The 18,331-nt window shown below is 40.7% G+C and overlaps 1 protein-coding gene across 1 annotated transcript in view; it reads right to left on the bottom strand.

Annotated features, from left to right (window-relative positions):
• Positions 1-363: 363 nt before the first annotated feature.
• The window catches only part of ZBTB11 (zinc finger and BTB domain containing 11), a 23,351-nt gene continuing 5,383 nt past the window's right edge, over positions 364-18,331 (bottom strand). The window contains exons 3-11 of the mRNA XM_075590110.1: positions 17,080-17,311; positions 13,742-14,877; positions 11,245-11,418; positions 10,066-10,290; positions 9,449-9,593; positions 8,980-9,097; positions 8,384-8,542; positions 4,156-4,331; positions 364-2,617 (exon numbers count right to left, since the gene is read on the bottom strand). Coding sequence (XP_075446225.1) covers positions 2,103-2,617; positions 4,156-4,331; positions 8,384-8,542; positions 8,980-9,097; positions 9,449-9,593; positions 10,066-10,290; positions 11,245-11,418; positions 13,742-14,877; positions 17,080-17,311 — 2,880 coding nt within the window. The 3' untranslated portion in view covers positions 364-2,102. The remainder of the gene's footprint in view (positions 2,618-4,155; positions 4,332-8,383; positions 8,543-8,979; positions 9,098-9,448; positions 9,594-10,065; positions 10,291-11,244; positions 11,419-13,741; positions 14,878-17,079; positions 17,312-18,331) is intronic.

Raw genomic sequence — 18,331 nt, 5'->3', positions numbered from 1 at the left:
AATCTTTAACACCATACTTTGGAGATGTTTTGTTCTTGTAAAGTAGTCACTTTGTGTTTTCAACCTAGTTCTTTGCCGCAGTTCTGTTGTCCTTGAAAACCTCAAAATTCACTTCAGGCAACGCTCTCTTTTGCATGCTCACTTTTCTTTCATTAAGCATAATGGTTCCAAGGGATGATTACGTACAGCCAGACCCTTAAACCCTGACGTAATAACAATATAATCAGTTATTTTATTACCAACATTTTAGACTACAAATGTTTTTATCTGGTCTAGATCACTTATTTTGTGTAATCCCTTCCCTGGCAAAAGGGGACCTGTAATACACTGCAAAACACACACGCACGCTCACAAAAGTAGCAGTTTATGTATTGCACTGCATGGCTAACCAACTTTTATTGGATTACTAAGGAATGACATTTTATGATGCAGTAAGTGGGAATCTGATTTATGTACATACATTTAAGGCACACAAAACATGGTGGGAAAAAAAAAACCACTAAGAAAATTGATCGTTTTGCACAAAAAATTAATTATTACATTTGTCACATCCCAAACTTGGAAGGAAGGGGGGAGAAAAAAAAAAGTTTGTTTATACTGGAGGTAAGCTTAAAATATCGTAGGCTTGGTCGCTTGTCATTTTAATAAACGGTAAATCTCACAATGAGAGCAATTTCAGAACTATAACATTACATGTCATGCAAGGCTTTATTGTCCTGTGTTCACGATTATTCATAATAAATAGCTTGGAGAATGCATACATGTTTTTCTCCTTATCAAAATGGCAAGATCTTGCTCCTACAGCATGTTATAAGACACTTCCCATAGGATCTTCGAAATCCTCTCAGATTACCCACACAACTGTTTAAATAAATGTTCAGTTTTCCTGGAAAGGTAATTTCCATAAATGCTTCGCCAAAATAAAATCTAACCAAAAAAGGTGTTTGTTTGTATGCAAGGAACACACTTTGTGTAGTGGTTACAATCCAAATACACAGATCTGTTGATTTAATTCCAGTCTCTCTTAGGCTGCAGCCAGGCTGGGAGCGGGTGCGCTGGTGTTTGAGTGCTGTGACGTCATGTGCTCTGCTTGGTCAGGCGATTTCTGGCCAGTTAGTTGCGCACGCAGGGGGGCGTTGCCATGACGTCACAGAGCTAGTTCGCCCTCATTGGGCGAACTGCTCATGTGACGCATCAGCGAGCAACCAAATCAAATTTGGTTGTCTCGCCAAGCAGCAAGCGCATAGGCACTCACTCTTACCCTGGACAATCCAGAGTTATCACTCTGATCGCGCAGAGTGTGCGCTGTTCGCTCCACCCTGGCCGCAGCCTTACTCCTTGTTAAAACACAAGATATTAAATAGGGCAGTTCTTTCCACATTAATCTGAGCTCCCCTGTACACTATATATTTAAAAAGATAACACCTCAATTCTCCACTAGCCATTATATGGTTCATACAAAACTCCAACAAATTAACGTTGACCTCACGCTTTTGTTTTACATCTTTTTTTGAATAGCAAGGGGTTTAGCCACTCTGAATTAATCTAAAAGTTCAAAACATATGGGTGAAACAGGAGCCGTGCCCAAAAAAATAAACAAAAATCAAGAGAAAATTCTGTATATTTATAATAAAATTTGGCATAAAAATAAATAATAAACAGATTTTCTTCCGTTGCACTGGAAAATAATTTGTATTTATTTTAATTCTCTAACAAAAAGCTAAGTGGATGCCATAGGAGCAGACCTTAACCTATAAACACACAGGTCCAAAACAACAGATTTAAAGGAACACTAAAACTTGTGATGAATTTTACCATCATCATTATTAGGATACTGATATAGAATACTGTACATGTGGATATCTGGAAACAAACTATAAAACGTTCAGGCTATTTCAAGCATATTATTGTAATTATTGGTAGCACTTTATGGGGGAGATGTTCTCAGCTCCAATAAGTAGTTTCGGAGCTCGATCCTGCATTAAACTGCCATTCAAGTCAATAACCGTTCACACGGAGTGGAGCTCAAATAACTGAGTTAGTGAATCCTGTCCTAAGTGCTGTAATATAGGCATTCCCTGCTTTGCAACAGGCATTTGTGGTCATACTGCCTCTGAAATATGGCCAACCTCCACTTCTACTGTCTCTATGTGCTCAGTCACTTCAATGATTTTCTGTCCTTGTTGTTGGGCCAGTACGTAATTTACCACTTGCATGATGCTTTGGTTTGAAAGTGTGGACACAGCAGAGCCATCTTGGGTGTTCGCCAATTCGATTGCTTCAATCGTATCTCCTGAAACCAACACCGTTTCAATCTCTTCGGTAACAATCTCTGCATGTGGCTCTTGCATTTCAGCAGAGATGCTGACGGCATGCTCCACCTGGGTTCCTTGGTTATGGAACTGAAGAGTATCTTTCTCCAACATAATTTTGCAAGGCACATAGTCCCCATGGTACTTGGTCATGTGTTTGCGCAAAGTCCGGGCATCTATGTACGCTTCGTTGCATACAGGGCAGACATACGGTCGTTCTCCTGTGTGCGTTCGTACATGGCGTTTCAAGGAGCGGGCATCTGCCCAAGCAACTCCACATGTCAGGCATTCAAATGGCTTCACCCCTATTAAAAGAACAAGAGAAACAGAAATCAATGAACTGGCATAAGTTATAGCCTTGGTCAAACAAAATAAGCAGTTAATCAATTCAAGGTTAAGAGGTTTACTAGCCTCTAGATGTTTTTAAAGATAGGTGGGAAGCAGGGAGTCTCTGGAGCTGAACCACATTAATTTTGGCTCCTGGTACCCCTAGTTCCTGAGGTATTTGACTCCGAAGGTACCCCCGGAATCATCTCCTGTTGGCGAGGAGAGGAAAAATGTATGTTTAAATCTCCAGCGGCATGAAGGCCAATAGGAAACTTCCTGAGTGCTGCAGGATATTTAAGAACCAGGAAGTAACTGGCAGCGCCTACGCAAGCATCTCAGAAAGCAGGAGCTGAAATTAACGCGGTGTAGCTCTGCGGGACCTTCTGCTTCATAATCACAAAAATTGGGCCCCAGGATGGAATGCTCCTTTAATGTGCTGATAAACAAATGTGTTATCGTTTCTTCTTAGACTGCAAGCACTTTGGACTAGGGTTGGGCAATAGACCAAAAAAAACCTCATAACGATATCGATATCGCAATAAATGTTTGATATATAATTTTTTATTTTTTTTTAAAGGTCCGATAGTTCTCTCGTAAATCTAAAAAAGGTGTTCTAAAAAAAAATACACTTCCTTTAGATTAGAATTCAGGGACCTTCATTTCCAAGTCTGCAATTCACCTTCTCACCTGCACTACTTCAATCACCCTAACATCCCCCCCATCCCAGCACTCTCACCCTTTGATATTCCCTCCATTTAAAAAAAAAAAAAAAAAGATTTCATTTGTAAAATGTTAATATATAAAACAGATTTTTTTTTTTGACAATTCTTAAGAAAATGTGTTGTCACCTTGAGAAAGGCAGTATTAGACTGCCAAAACGTTGGACTTTATGGCATATTAAACCTCCTTTTGAGTAAGACCGTGTGCCTGCTTCTTTTTTGTCAAAAGAAAACACATTTTCTTAAGAATTGTCAAAAAAAAATCTGTTTTAATTATTTTTACATTTCATAAATGAATTTAATTTTTTTTAAAATGAAGGCAGTACCCAAGGGATGACGGGGATGGAAGCAGTGTAGGTGAGAAAGTTGGAAATGCAGATACGGAAGGGGGGGGGGGGGGGGTGGGGTTGAGTCCCAGGGGAAGGGTGTGGAAAGGTTTAACTGAAGGAAACAGATGAGGAGGAGAGCTAATTTTCAGTGCTACCTCTCTACTCCCGGATGTTCCTCCCTCTGAGTGCATTCAGAAGCAGGAAGAGAGGGAGGACTCTGGCAGTGAGACACTTTACAGCGCAGCAGCTTCAACTGCAACATGTAATACCGCGGTAATAAATACTCACATATTGGCTTACCGTAAAAATGTTATCACCACGGTATTACGATGGTACCGGTATATTGCCCAACCGTATTCTGGACCAATAACCCTATCTATCAATGCATCTGTAGCTTCCTTATCAGCTCAAGCACTGGGAACAAATATTTCAGCACGTTTATTGCACTTGTCTGTTGAGATAACAAACCTTCATGATTGTTCACGTGTCTCCTGTATTCTCTTAACTGGGTAAAGGTTTTCCCACAGTGGTCACAAACATGTTCGACATTTTGTTTTGCTCTTCCTTTCTTGCCATGGGTGGCTTTATTCACATGTCTTCTAAAAAGGGACTTCTCATAGAACTCCTTTCCACAAACATTACACCTGAAATAATAAAAAAAACACTTATTGAATTGGGCACAAAACCGATGATAATAATAATGCATTGCTAGAACTACTGATTATTGAACCCTTCACTGCCAGGGAATGCATTGCTGGCTCATGGCAGCAAAGGAGTTCATAAATTACAGTACCTGAAATGTAATGTAATGTTATGAAATATAACCAGAATATTAGGTCTGTAAAGTTGGGATGCTTCAACATTTCACATGGATACACAAGCCCACCCCCCACAAGCGGCCGTGCTCTGCAAAAAGAATTAGGAGGAGCTTTGAGAGTGGGGGTTGTATTTAGATGGCTGATGAGGGATGGGATTATGGTAGACAACACAAAATGTGTACATAAAAGAGAAATACATGCCATTTCACACAAAAACAAATACATGTACAATATAGAGTAGAATACAGAGCAGTATGGGTTAACATGATAAACACTAGAAAAAGTGGCCACAAGGGGTCACTGTAGCCCCTAGTATTTGCACTCAAAGTAATGTATAGGTAATCACATATGTGGAGCAATAGTGAATGAGCTGAAAGTCCAGAACCTCTAATTTATATAATACTGATAATGGTGAACATCATTTTTAATGAATAATAAAACCCGACGAAAGACGTGATAAGAATATACAGTGAATGTTAAAATCCCCAGTGACGAAACGGAGTCATGTATATAGAATTAAATACAAGGTAGGTGCAGTGGTCCTACCCACGTATATTACCTAGTAAATTGATCAGTGAGCAGATAAACATACCTTACAGTAGGCATAAATCTGTGATAAAGAAATGCGTATTGATGTATATATAGTCAAAAGTACCGATAATATACTGTAGGTGTCAGATAACTAGTGTTCAACATATACTGTACTGAGTAGCCTATGAGTGAAGGAAATACAAAGTGTGCCTGCTTAGATGAAAAATCTTTGTATGTGTACAGGCATACCCCGGTTTAAGGACACTCACTTTAAGTACACTCGCGAGTAAGTACATATCTCTCAATAGGCAAACAGCAGTTCACGCATGCGCCTGTCAGCATGTTCTGAACAGCAATACCGGCTCCCTACCTGTACCAAAGCTGTGCGCAAGCGGGGAGACAATAGAGCCTGTTACACATGTGTTATTTACATCAGTTAGGCACATATATGACGATTGCAGTACAGTACATGCATCGATAAGTGGCAAAAGGTAGTGCTTCACTTTAAGTACTTTTTCACTTTACATACATGCTCCGGTCCCATTGTGTACGTTAATGCGGGGTATGCCTGTATATACAATATGGGTTAACAGAAGATTTTGATACGTAACAAAACACATTTTTTACTGATTAATGTGGAATAGTACAATACACATGTAATTACTAGAATGTCAGTTTATCTAACACACTAAGCAGTAAAATATGCTAGTATTCGTGATTCAAATTTCCAACATTCATAATTGTGGGATGAGGATGGGATTTCTAGCTTTTTTCCCCCTTCATTCTGCTGCAGGATCTAAGTCAAACTCGATGGTACCAGAATATTTTAGTTAAATTTGCAGTGTTGTAGTGTCACTGAAGAAATCATACATCACTGTCGGCTACCAATCCAGTTTTATTTAAAAGTTCTTGTTCTACGTTGAAAGCCAACATGGTATAAATACTGCAGTGATTTTTATTGAACACTACAAATGTATTCAAATTGCTTCATTTCTATGGGTGTTTTATGATTTTTTGCACTGTGGAACCCCCACAAGAGAGAGAGTATGACCTGGTGTGTTGCATTTCTGCACAAAAGGGGTTAATGTTCCATATGAGGGTAGCAGACAGAGGTCAAGAAGGCTGGAGGAAAAAGACTGAATGGAACTAAATCTCCAGAGAAGCAAAATGTGTCAACTGCCCCTCCTTATTAGCCAAATACATGATTTAGGTACCAGCTGTAGGCACTAGATACAAAAGAAAGACATCTCTCTTATACACGTTATCCCTAAGGAATGCAGAAGATAAAGAATGCATGGGAAATTGATCACAGAATATAAAGATATAGAAATCCAAACAGGGAGGAAAACCCTGGTAGGACAAGAAACCCACAATTGCACTCTATGAGTACAAACAATAGGTGGGACAGAAAAATAGTCCCAGGCTTGTAGCCTATTGTGCCAAACGACCCAAAACAAAAAAGCTTTATTAATACATACTAAGGGACAAAAGCAGGGAGTGTAGGGTATAAACACAGGTGGATTAAAACTTAGGTGATGGTGCCACAGAATAGAGGATAATGGCTCCTCCGCAGCCCACCGTGGAACATCTCATATGAAGGAGAATATGTCTCAAACTATGTCTATAGTACAGGCATACCCCGGTTTAAGGACACTCACTTTAAGTACACTCACGAGTAAGTACATATCGCCCAATAGGCAAACAGCAGCTCACGCATGTGCCGGTCAGCACGTCCTGAACAGCAATACCAGCTCCCTACCTGTACCGAAGCTGTGTGCAAGCGGGGAAACTATAGAGCCTGTTACAAATGCGTTATTTACATCAGTTATGCACGTATATGACGATTGCAGTACAGTACATGCATCCATAAGTGGGAAAAGGTAGTGCTTCACTTTAAGTACATTTTCGCTTTACATACATGCTCCGGTCCCATTGCGTACGTTAATGCGGGGTATGCCTGTATCAACCATGAAATATATCCACAGAAATACGCTAATGTTCCCGGTTTGGGGCTCCTAATGGTAAGCTGTATAAACGCTGGTTACCTTTATTACACTAACAAAATATCAAGTAAAATCCTTACAGACAAGTGGGGGTACTGACATAATGTAACAATTCAAGTGTGTGGTATTATAACCCGAAATTGCTCAAAGTACTATTAGCACATGAAATTGCAACATCCACAAAGTGATACAATGTGTATCAATGGGTAGTGTGTATAGTAACACTACAAATAAGAAACAGGAGCAGTAGTTTTAGGTACCAGCTGTAGGCACTAGATACAAAAGAAAGACATCTCTCTTATACACGTTATCCCTAAGGAATGCAGAAGAAAGAATGTTTGGGAAATTGATCACAGAATATAAAGCCAGGACAGAGACATGCGCATGACGTGTGGATAACGTGTACATATACAGTACTTGTGTCTTGGAAGAGATTCCTTGTCAGGACCAGGGTGTTTATCCTCGTCCCATTGAGGCAATATTGTACTATTTATCCTAATTGCGTTCTGTGCTTAAATAAAACAAAATCTACTTTGAGAAACGTCTTAGTGTCAAACGAATTTCCTTCATGAATGAATGGTATGCTATGGTGCAACTCACCCATTTTATATCAACTGATGCACATCAAAAAAAATTGTGTTATGTACTCCACATGAGAAATTATGACTTGTTATGAAGCGAGCAATCCGTGTCTTTTTTTTACCTTATCTTATCAGTAGCACACACAAACACAGATACCCAGCAAACTCTGAAAACCCCCAACAATTACCACATAATATAAATGTATATAAGTGTCAAAAGGAGTGCTTCTGGGCGTGGCTAAATGTATACAACAAAAAACAAAGAAGCCCAAAGCTACATCCGATATGACAAAAATACACAGTGAAATACCTATATATTCTCTTGTAAAAGGGTAATTTAGTTTAACCCTTTGGCCAAAGTGTTTTAAGCTTGCTGACACATCAAGGCATGACCATTAGCAGGTTCTAACACTACAAGAGTTAAATTACCATTCGATCTGTCACAACCCAGCAATTTTTTTATTTATTTTTTGGCTGGGTTGTGACAGATCGAATGTTGATCATTCTTCCTCTATTCATAGAGGTAAATAAGAATTGTAACTCTTGTAGTGTTAGGAGCTGCCAACGGTCATGTCTTGATGTGTCAGCAGGATTAAAACACTTTGGACAAAGGGTTAAACTAAATTATCCTATTACAAGAGAATACATAGGTATTTCACAGTGTATTTTTGTCATATTGGATGTAGCTTTGGGCTTCTTTGTTTTTTGTTGCACACACACAAACACAAAGGAAAAAAAAGTGCCCATGAATAAATGCACTCACCTGTAGGGCTCGGTTACAGAATGGGACTTTACATGTGAATACCAATCTTTTTTCCAGCTGTAGCACTTCCCACAGAACTCACACTCAAATGGCTTCACACCAAGGTGCTTGTTCATATGCTGCTGCAGATCCCGTGATTCAAAGAAACTTCTGTCACACCTATAAGACGCCAACATGAATTATATACATGTGTTAAATTGCTCACAGTATACATGGTTCAATTATTAAAAACAGACTATTGAATATGCGCACGTTAGCAACAATATGCTAAAATAAGGTTATGGAAGACTATAACCTGCTTTATTATTAGGTTTACTTTTCCCACTGCATGCTTCTTCACACTCATTTAGTCTTATGGTACATAAAAAAAGGGAAAATAGGATTGCAAACAAAAATAGATCAAACAAATTGGGTAACAATTATAAATATCTCTTGTGAGCACATTCACATGTCTCAGATAGGTCTGCAACCCTGCTAAATGACTATAAATTGTATTCCCCGTGATTATGGAGCACTTTTATCCTCCCCTATTAAACACGGAATTGAAATAGCTTTGGATGCAAAATACTTTTCAGCATTTAACCCTGTGCACTTACTGTGTACAATGAAATCTACGTGTTTCAATTCTTGGCTTGTGCTTCTTTATGTGCTTGCTGAGTCCTGAGGCTCTATGAAATGCCTTTCCACACACAGAGCAAAGATACTTGGTTTCCCCTTTAAAAACAAAAATAATCTGTTTGGCAGAATATTTTACCAGAGGTTGTGTGCAATGTATACAATGCGGCATACTGAAAACTGCCAGATACTAAAACTGAATGTAAATTTAGAGAATCTATTAGATAATTTATAATCTATAGAATCATGACAATGGTCTATTTGTACTTGTCATGCATATACCGTACCTACCAAGTAGGAAAAGCATAAGGGCATGAAACACATTTAGAAAGGCCATGTACTTCCTTTACTTCTCTGCAAGTAAGCAGATCAGCAATCTTAAGCACTGATTTAGTGTTATGTACAGCTGTTCCGAGGGGAGACATATTATTGATGCCAATGTTACGTTACCTGTGTGAGTGCTCATATGTTCTTGGAGACTCCGTTTTGTCACAAAAGACTTCACGCACATGTCACATCTGAACTGCTTCGGAGTTTCATGCATAGCCTGATGCATCTTTAAACCATGCTTGTGAGTAAAGGTCTTTTCACAGAACTAGAAGTAAAGTAACAATCAGGGATGTGGGAACTATTTTGCATATGAAGCTGAATGCCCAAATCTAGCTCATTCATACTTTCTATGCTTATTTTGTCTTGGATATTGCTAAAGCAGAAAACCAAATTCATTTGGTTTTATAACTTTAAAATGATCATTTTTACAGTTGTACAACATTTTCAAGAAGCTTAAGCACACCCATTGAACAAAGCATTGTTCAACAGTGACACTACAATCAACTAGCCACCAATGTTTCATTCTACTGTATTTACAAAGATGCTTTAAAAATAAGTAATACTTGTAACCTCTTCACAGCCAGTGCTGTCTGTCACACGATGCATCTGCAAACCCTGCAATTTATTTTTTTAGCAGACACGGACAGATAACCAAGACAAAATGTCTTAATAGATAACTATTTTATACACATAAGTGATCATAATTAAATGATGCCGTTAAACAATGCCTTTGTTACCTTGCATGCATGTGGCTTCACTCCTGTATGTTTGAGCATGTGTATTCTTAAAGAATATAGCCTGGGGAGCGTCCTTCCACAAATATCACAAATAAACTGCCTTTTCGTCCTTCCTTTTGTTACATCGGTTTCCGTTTTAACGGAAACATGGACTTCTGTTTTGCGAGTGTGTCGGACAAGATGGGCACGCAAAGAAGCATTGTACTGGAACTCTTTCTTACACAGCTGTAACAGAATAAACATATATCAATTTCTTACACTGCAAATGGGGTCGATACTCACTGCATCGTTATCTGATAATTTGCAGCTTTTAATTTTCTTCTCTCTACTTTAAACATACTACTATTACAAATGACTCTTCAATCGAATCCTACACTATCTAATATACGTTTAGAGTTAAGGTAATTATAAAGAAATAACAGAAGAAGCTAAAAACACAAGATTAGATACACATTAGCTTGGTATAATTATTCTTTTTACTTGAATTATAGTCCACTGCAAACTTAATTTTTTTTTTTTTTTTTTAGCTAAGCAGCCCATACCATAAAATAGCACTGATATTATATAATGAAACCCAGGCATATTTAAACGTCATCACTGTTGCCACTTCATTCAAGATTAAAACTATGAAGCGTGCCCGAAGAAAATGACTAAACTCGTTGTTACTGCAATAAAAACCTTTTAGAACTCAATTAAGTCATCAGTTAAAGCAGCATTTCCCCTTCGTGTTTTTTTTTTTTGTTTTCTTTTAATAAATGCAGCACTTCAGGTAATGCAGCACATTTAAGGTAATGAAATTATCCAAGCTGCCGATCGCTCAATGAAGATCCTGCTTCCCAGGGCATACTATATGGCTACCGATATCAAAAGAGGAAATGCTGAGCTCTCTAAATGGATGCTGTAGCAACCCAAGGAACCTCAATACATAAAAAAGAAAAAAAAAAATGTATGAAACCTTTAGGCAATTCATTTTTAAGGACTTGAATGAAAATGAAGCATTGGGATATAAAGTTGTTTATTTGGGGAAAAACAGCTTGAGGTTCTTCGATTACTGCTGAAGAACACATGTAGAATCAATCACGAATCTCTTTCCGACTGTTCGGGCAAAGAAGTCGTGAATGTATTAAATTCCACATCTGTAAATAGACCGTTTGTTGTGCAATATTTGACTTCACTTACCGGACACTTGAATTCTTTTGTCCTTTCATGCTTCATGCTGTGCATGATCAGTGCGTAACGGCGCTGAAACACCATTCCACAGTCGTTACACTTATGCTCCGCTTCGACCTCCGTGTTTTCTCGTTTGAGCGGTGCTTTTCTTCGTTTACCTCTCTGCACTAATTTCATGGCAGCCTTCATTTCAGGTGGGGAAAAGAAAAACAACCGACCTTTATAAGCAGTTCTAAAGAGTCACCGCGCTAAGTAGCTGTGAATTGAAAGGGGAGGCCGAAAGTGCCCATTGGCAGCAAAGGCTTTAAAACACCAGTCCATCCTATTCAGCATTTTTTCGCACTTTATTTAACTTTCCAACACGGTTTATTTTGAAAATATGATGCTCTGTTCAGGAGATAAGTGTTTGAAATATTAACTGCTAAGGACAGTAAAATGGAGCTGTGCGGTTTAAAAAATGTTTACCATAGTATCCTCAGAAGCGAGAGACTACGGCCTCGGGCATGGTCAGCGCTTAGGCGCTGACCCGTGCTGAGGCGCGCTGGTGCTTACCAGTGAGCCCCTGCAGCTGCAATGAGAGCGGCTTTAGTAGGGGCTCGCGCACGCTTCCGCAAACGTGCGGAAGCGTGGGTCTAAGGCCTGGGACATAGTAAGCACGTACGTACGTGTGTGTGTGTGTGTATTATATAATATTTTAAAAATTAAAAAAAAAAGACATGTGAGAATAAATTATTTATTAACATTGTGCAACTTTGATAAATATATTCACGCACGCACACACACGCACGCGTTCATGCATACACACATGCATACACACACACGCATGCATACACACACACGCATGCATACACACACACACACACACATACACACACACACACACACACACAAACAGGAGACATGGATCGGGGCAGAAGGGGGACAGGGATCGGGGCAGAAGGGGGACAGGGATCGGGGCAGAAGGGGGACAGGGATCGGGGCAGAAGGGGGACAGGGATCGGGGCAGAAGGGGGACAGGGATCGGGCAGAAGGGGGACAGACCGTCAGGGGACGGACCAGTGACGTCACGGAGCTGGTTCGCCCTCATTGGGCGAACCGCTCACGTGACCGGCCTGTCTCGCCGGCAAGCGGGGGAATTTTAAATTCCCCTAAGACCTGCGCTTCCGCAAGCGCGCGGAAGCGCAGGTGAGCCCCTACTAAAGCCGCTCTAATTGCGGCTGTAGGGGCTCAGTGCTGAGCAGGAGCGCGCGTCAGCACGCTTCCGCCAGCAAGCGCCAAACATGGCCAAGGCCTTAGGAGAATTTTAGATTCAAGCGCTCAAGGGAGCGCAGGGCCGGTCACGTGAGCGTTTCGCCCAATGAGGGCGAACCAGCTCCGTGACGTCACTGGCCCGCCCCCCCGACACGCCCACGGACGGCGCGCTAACCAAGGCCAGGGAAAGCACCCGCTTTCCCTCAGCGCGCCTCCGTACGGCTGCTGCAACCCTGGACGCAGCCCAAGAGGTTTATTCTATATCTGCAAAGGGGCCGTTTGAGCAAACTTCTCCACTGGCCCATGGGTAATTTTGGCCAAGAATGGCCTGATCAGCCTCGTCGGCAGATTGAGAATATGCCCATAAAAACATGTTTTTGGATTACCTAAATGTCTTTGATTCATTTTGTTTTAGAAGTCATGCAATAGGGCAAGATACAAGCATTTTATTTGAAACGAAGATAGACTTCTAGAGGGGATTGCTGCTTTAAGAACTTATGCAGCTTCCGGTCTCTGGCTGTCCGAGCACCAGCCACACTACTGCGGAGTATACATTACTTACTAATATTTCTACCTTAATAGGATCATTATACCACGAGAGTTCCATCTAAAACCTGTATCAGTAACCATATTTGAGTTAAAGGACCACTCCTGGCAACACACACACACACACACACACAGTGTGTGTCTGGATTGAAGCAGAGGGTCTCCAGAGCGAAACCACATTAATTTCAGCTCTGGGGACCTCCGGGGAAGCAGGGGGTCTCCGGAGCAGAAATCAATGCAATTGAGCTCCGGAGACCCCCGGCTCCAATTCTATAAAACAATTTATTTTGTCAGGAGTGCTCCTTTATGAAACAAATGGTTAATAGCATGTAGTTGTTACATGAATCAGTTCTTAATATTGAAATGAAAACCCAAGATACTTTGATAAGAAATAGTAATAATGTTTTAAGTGTTTACACAGACATTTACATCCATCTATATGGGTAAATATTTGATGCAAGCCAAATAGAGCGGTAAAGAGACATGTCTGTGTGTGTGTACACACACACACACACACACACACACACACACACACACACACACACACACACACACACACACACACACACAACTCAAGTGACAACTCACAACTGATATATTCCACAAAGTAGGCAAATCATAACTAACAGGAAATCACCATAAATTTGCTGATCATAAAACATTGTTTTTAACCAAGACAAAAGCGCTAGAGTACACTATAACAACATACCTGCTGTACCGCAGATTTCATGTTGGTCTTTCTATTCGACAGCTTTTTTTCTAGACCTCTGTGCATCTGGATGTATCCACCTTCCCCAACGGAGCGCTCCCGCAGTCTGCTTTTATAAGGACTCTCATCTAGAGATTCCAGCGTCTCTGGAGCAGATTTGTTATTGCTCAGCTCTGTTGATTGTGACTTGGGAGGCCTTCCACGCTTCCTCTTGGGGGCCGGAATCTCTTTGCTTTCTGTCCTCTCCCTTGTTTCATTGTCAATATCCATATCCTCCGCATGAGGCTCCTCTAGTGCAATGGCAAAGGTGGATATCTCTACAGTGTTGGTCACTGTAGACTGTTGATCTGAATTGACACTTAACGAACAAATGCCATTCAAATTAGTCCCTTCTGGCTGTGAAAGCTCTCCCAGTGACATCACTTCATTGTCATTGCATGTGATGGTCTCTGGCTCTGTAACTTCACCGGATACATTCACTTCTTCACTTCCACAAAAAGCTGGCTGGGGATCTATGCATTCAACGGATGCACTGACCTCTGGAGTACTGCACAAGGATTGCTGTGGCTCTGACTGGACATTGGAAACAATTACTGCAGGAATGATCACTGCGGGCTGGTGGTCTGGATGCGCATTTGAAATGAATATTGCTGCGGTGTCAGTCAAAGAGCTCATGGGAACGTCACTGCCACTGACTAGTTGTACTGTAGATTCCACGGAGAATGGAGATAGGCTAACAGCTAGATCTGGAGTTGTGTCTGTAACTAACTCAGTTATTGTCCTTGTTGCTTCTGCTTCCCCATATTCCATATTCTCTGCATTCACATAATCTACCCGATGGTCGTTTACGATCTCAACCACTAGAGCTCGTCTGTGATAGACTATGTCCTGAGGCTCCTCCACAGGGCCATCCACTAAACTCCTTGAGGATGTCACAGTCTGCACATCACCTTTTTGGTAGAGGGTGAGCTGCTTTGCTTCCATCTGTTTGTGGACAGACTCACAGATTTCCAGGACCTCAGACATGTAGAGATGTCGAGCCAGCATAGCAACTTCGGCCATGCTAGAGAAGTCAAAGCTCAGGACAGATGTGTAGGCAAACTCAAGAAGTGGGAGGAAGCTGGACTTGACGAATCCTGTAAAACATAGCAGAAGAACATGTAATGTCTGTGTATGCATGCCATTTCTTGAAGCCAAACATAGCGCTCTAAAGTATCTTGCCTACATTCGTCAATCTTTTGTTTGGTGTTAAACAAAGAAGATTCTTTAATAGTTGTAGAGAAGGATCTCCTAAGAAAGGCCACCAACCGAGATAACAATGTCACTTTCTTTTCTGCAGCCTCCTGCAGTAAACAAGGGAGCATTCAGACATGAATAACCTAATGATTGCTATACGTTGACTCCAACTTCATGATGTGCCTAACAGAAATAAGTGGGAAGAATGCATTTAGGATTCACTACTCAAGTAGCCCTCTCTCGATGCGCGGTATTCACCAAGCAGCAATGTGTGGTATCGCACTCTGACTCAGTGTTAACTGCCATTTAAATCAATGGCCGTTAACGCCGTATCAATAGGCCCTGCATTGTGGCGTAATGAATTCCGGCCAATGTGCCATTATGACTTCAGTAGATCCCGGCTGTGTTATTTGAAAGAGTACTATATGAATCTGTGCAGTTCTTGCTGTATGAATTTTGTTTCACATCCAAAATAAAAAGTCCTAAAGCAGGGGTGCGCAAACTTTTCCCCGTGCGCACCCCTGCGTGCTCTCCTCTGCGCCTCCCCACGGCGTTGAATGATGCGCGGGGTCATGTGACATCACGTGACCCTGCGGCGTCATTTGACGTCGGGCTACCATGAGAACGCGTCACTGGAAGGGAGTCACAGAGGCCTCGCGCAGTCCTCCGACATTTAAATGCCTGGGAGGCGAGCGCAGGACCTCTAACTGCCACGCTTCCCCCCAAAAATCTAGCGCCCCCCAGTTTGCACACCCCTGTCCTAAAGAATGAAAGGAACGCTCACACAGCCTTGTGGCTCTTTATTGTATGAAGTCGCCAGATGTATTGGTCCTATATACTGTAATTCTAGATGCCTCTTCCAAAAACTTTTAGCCTTCAAATGCTGCAATCTTTCCCATATTACCGACCCCTTTCTCTGTATCCCTCACCCCATTACTCCTTTTGCTGTTCTCATATCTCAACATTCAATAAAAATGTACAAAATAAATAAATGCTTGCACTATGTACAAGGTTACACTTCACAAAAACATTTGAACCATGTAAAAAAAAAAAAAACACAAGCCTCACTTGGTAATGCAAAGGATCTCCCAGTTCAAACACATATTGTCAGAACCAGCTGAGGACTCCAGCAACACCAATTATTGAGAAATTTCTCAGGCAAAGTTAGTACTTCATGGTGTAGTATTAAAAATATTATATATAATGTTTGACAGCAGGTGAGTATCTCACATACATCAATTCAGATTTCAGAAAGCATGGCATGTTATGGACATGTTACCAGTCTGCTACAGCAACAGCACACGACAATCCGATCGATCGAGTGGATCCTTCTCTCTCACACGATATCGTCTCAGCCAGTGTGTAGCTCGCAGGTTGCAGGTAAGGTGTTGGCTTCAATCTCGAAGATTCCCTGACGAAGTGCGTTGGAAGGCGCGTTCCAGTGTTACTTTGATTGTAATCTCTATGGACATTGAAGTCTATGTCTAGGGGCTAGATTCCTCACTGACTTTTTCTATCCAGTCCCTCCCGGTTATACATGCGACGGAACTCTGGTGACGTCATCAGTAGTCTGCTGCATACCGGATACACACATCCAACGAGGAAGAGAACGCTTCGAGATTGAAGCCAACACCTTACCTGCAACCTGCGACCTACACACTGGCTGAGACGATATTGTGTGAGAGAGAAGGATCCACTCCCTCGATCGATCGGATTGTCGTGTGCTGTTGCGGTAGCAGACTGGTAACATGTCCATAACATGCCATGCTTTCTAAAATCTGAATTGATGTACATGAGATACTCACCTGCTGTCAAACATTATATATAATATTTTTAATACAACACCATGAGGTTTTACGCTGTCTTTTCTTTTGTTTCTATCTAGCACGTGTGGTTTGTGGAGACAGTCCACGAATTACAGCAGCATACCTCCATCCTTAACCTAGCAACAGGTTTTAAATATTTTGGTTAAACACAGCACTTTAATTTATTGTTTTCAGTTATATCACAGTATGGACTTCACCTTAGTGTTATATGTATAACCTATCACTTTGTCACGGTCCTGAGCGCACTCCTTTTTTGCCTTTAAAGTTAGTACATACCTGAAAGATCCACAACAGCTTCATGGCTTGAAACAGCTCCCTTTTCAATGAACAGTTCCCTGAAATACTCGCTGTTGGCAGCGAGGACGGACTTGTGGGCTTTATATTCCTCTCCTTCGATGATGAGGGTAACATCACAGAACTGATTACAGAGCCGCTGTTGATTCAGCTGGACCAAGACTGCCTGGCCATGTTTAGAGGAGGACTGCTTTACAATGCCGTTGCTATCAACCTGGAAGAATTAAAGAGCTTGTTACACAATATTAGACATCTCTATTTTTGTGCCCAACAGGTTCCAAATGCAAACCCACCCAGCACAGAAGTAAAAGCTATGCTTTACTTCCGCTTATTTTATAGAGATCCTGAGCCACCAATGTTTCCATTACAACAGTCAAGAGAGGACTACTTGCTCACCCGACCCTTCATGAAAATGTCCTGCTCCTACTGTCAAAGACTGAGTGGAAGAGCAGAAGGTCAAAAACATGTCTTCTAAATGTTGTGACAAAAACTGCTTTTAAATTATGTGCACACAAACACTGTTCACAAAACATAAGCGATTCTTAAATTAGCTCAAAAAATATATAGCACTACTCAGTACCAATATTGCCAGACGAGATTAGGTGCAAATCATCTTGATAAAATATACTACAGTTGCAACAGGTTGCAATCACTCTCATGTAACACACTCCCACATTTATGGTTTGTTTTACAATTAAAAAAGACATACCTATACCCTTACAAATTTAAAGCTGCAATACTATGGTTCCCTCTTATTTTTTAAATGTAAAGAATGTGACAATGTATTATTCTACATTCTTACCTAATTGTTATAAATCTGTAAAAATCCTGATTGTGTGCATAATAATGGCTGCCTTTCAGTTTCAATCAATCCTTCAGTCAGAGTAATATCAGGATATATTCTAGCTGCTGAGTTATAAAGGTAACATTGACCATTGTTACAGTTTACCGCTCAAACTGCTGGGAATATTAGCAACAAATTATCACAAACAGGAAAGTGTTACAAAGATCTTGAACTGCTGGGGATGTGAGCTAAAACCTGCTTTAAAAATCAAAGGATGCAAAGTATATTAAAACTCATTAAAAATTACATTCAGAGTTGAATTCAAAAACTCACTCATCTAATACTAGAGAACTGAGTTATTAAAAAAAAAAAAACCCATAAGATTTCACGTTTTGCTACTTTAAGCCTAAAAGTAGTAAAAGACAAGATATTATGTACATTGCTAAGTCT

The sequence above is a fragment of the Ascaphus truei genome, chromosome 3 (genome assembly GCF_040206685.1).
Source record: "Ascaphus truei isolate aAscTru1 chromosome 3, aAscTru1.hap1, whole genome shotgun sequence".
Taxonomy (NCBI): domain Eukaryota; kingdom Metazoa; phylum Chordata; class Amphibia; order Anura; family Ascaphidae; genus Ascaphus; species Ascaphus truei.
This window is presented reverse-complemented; position numbering and strand designations above follow the sequence as displayed.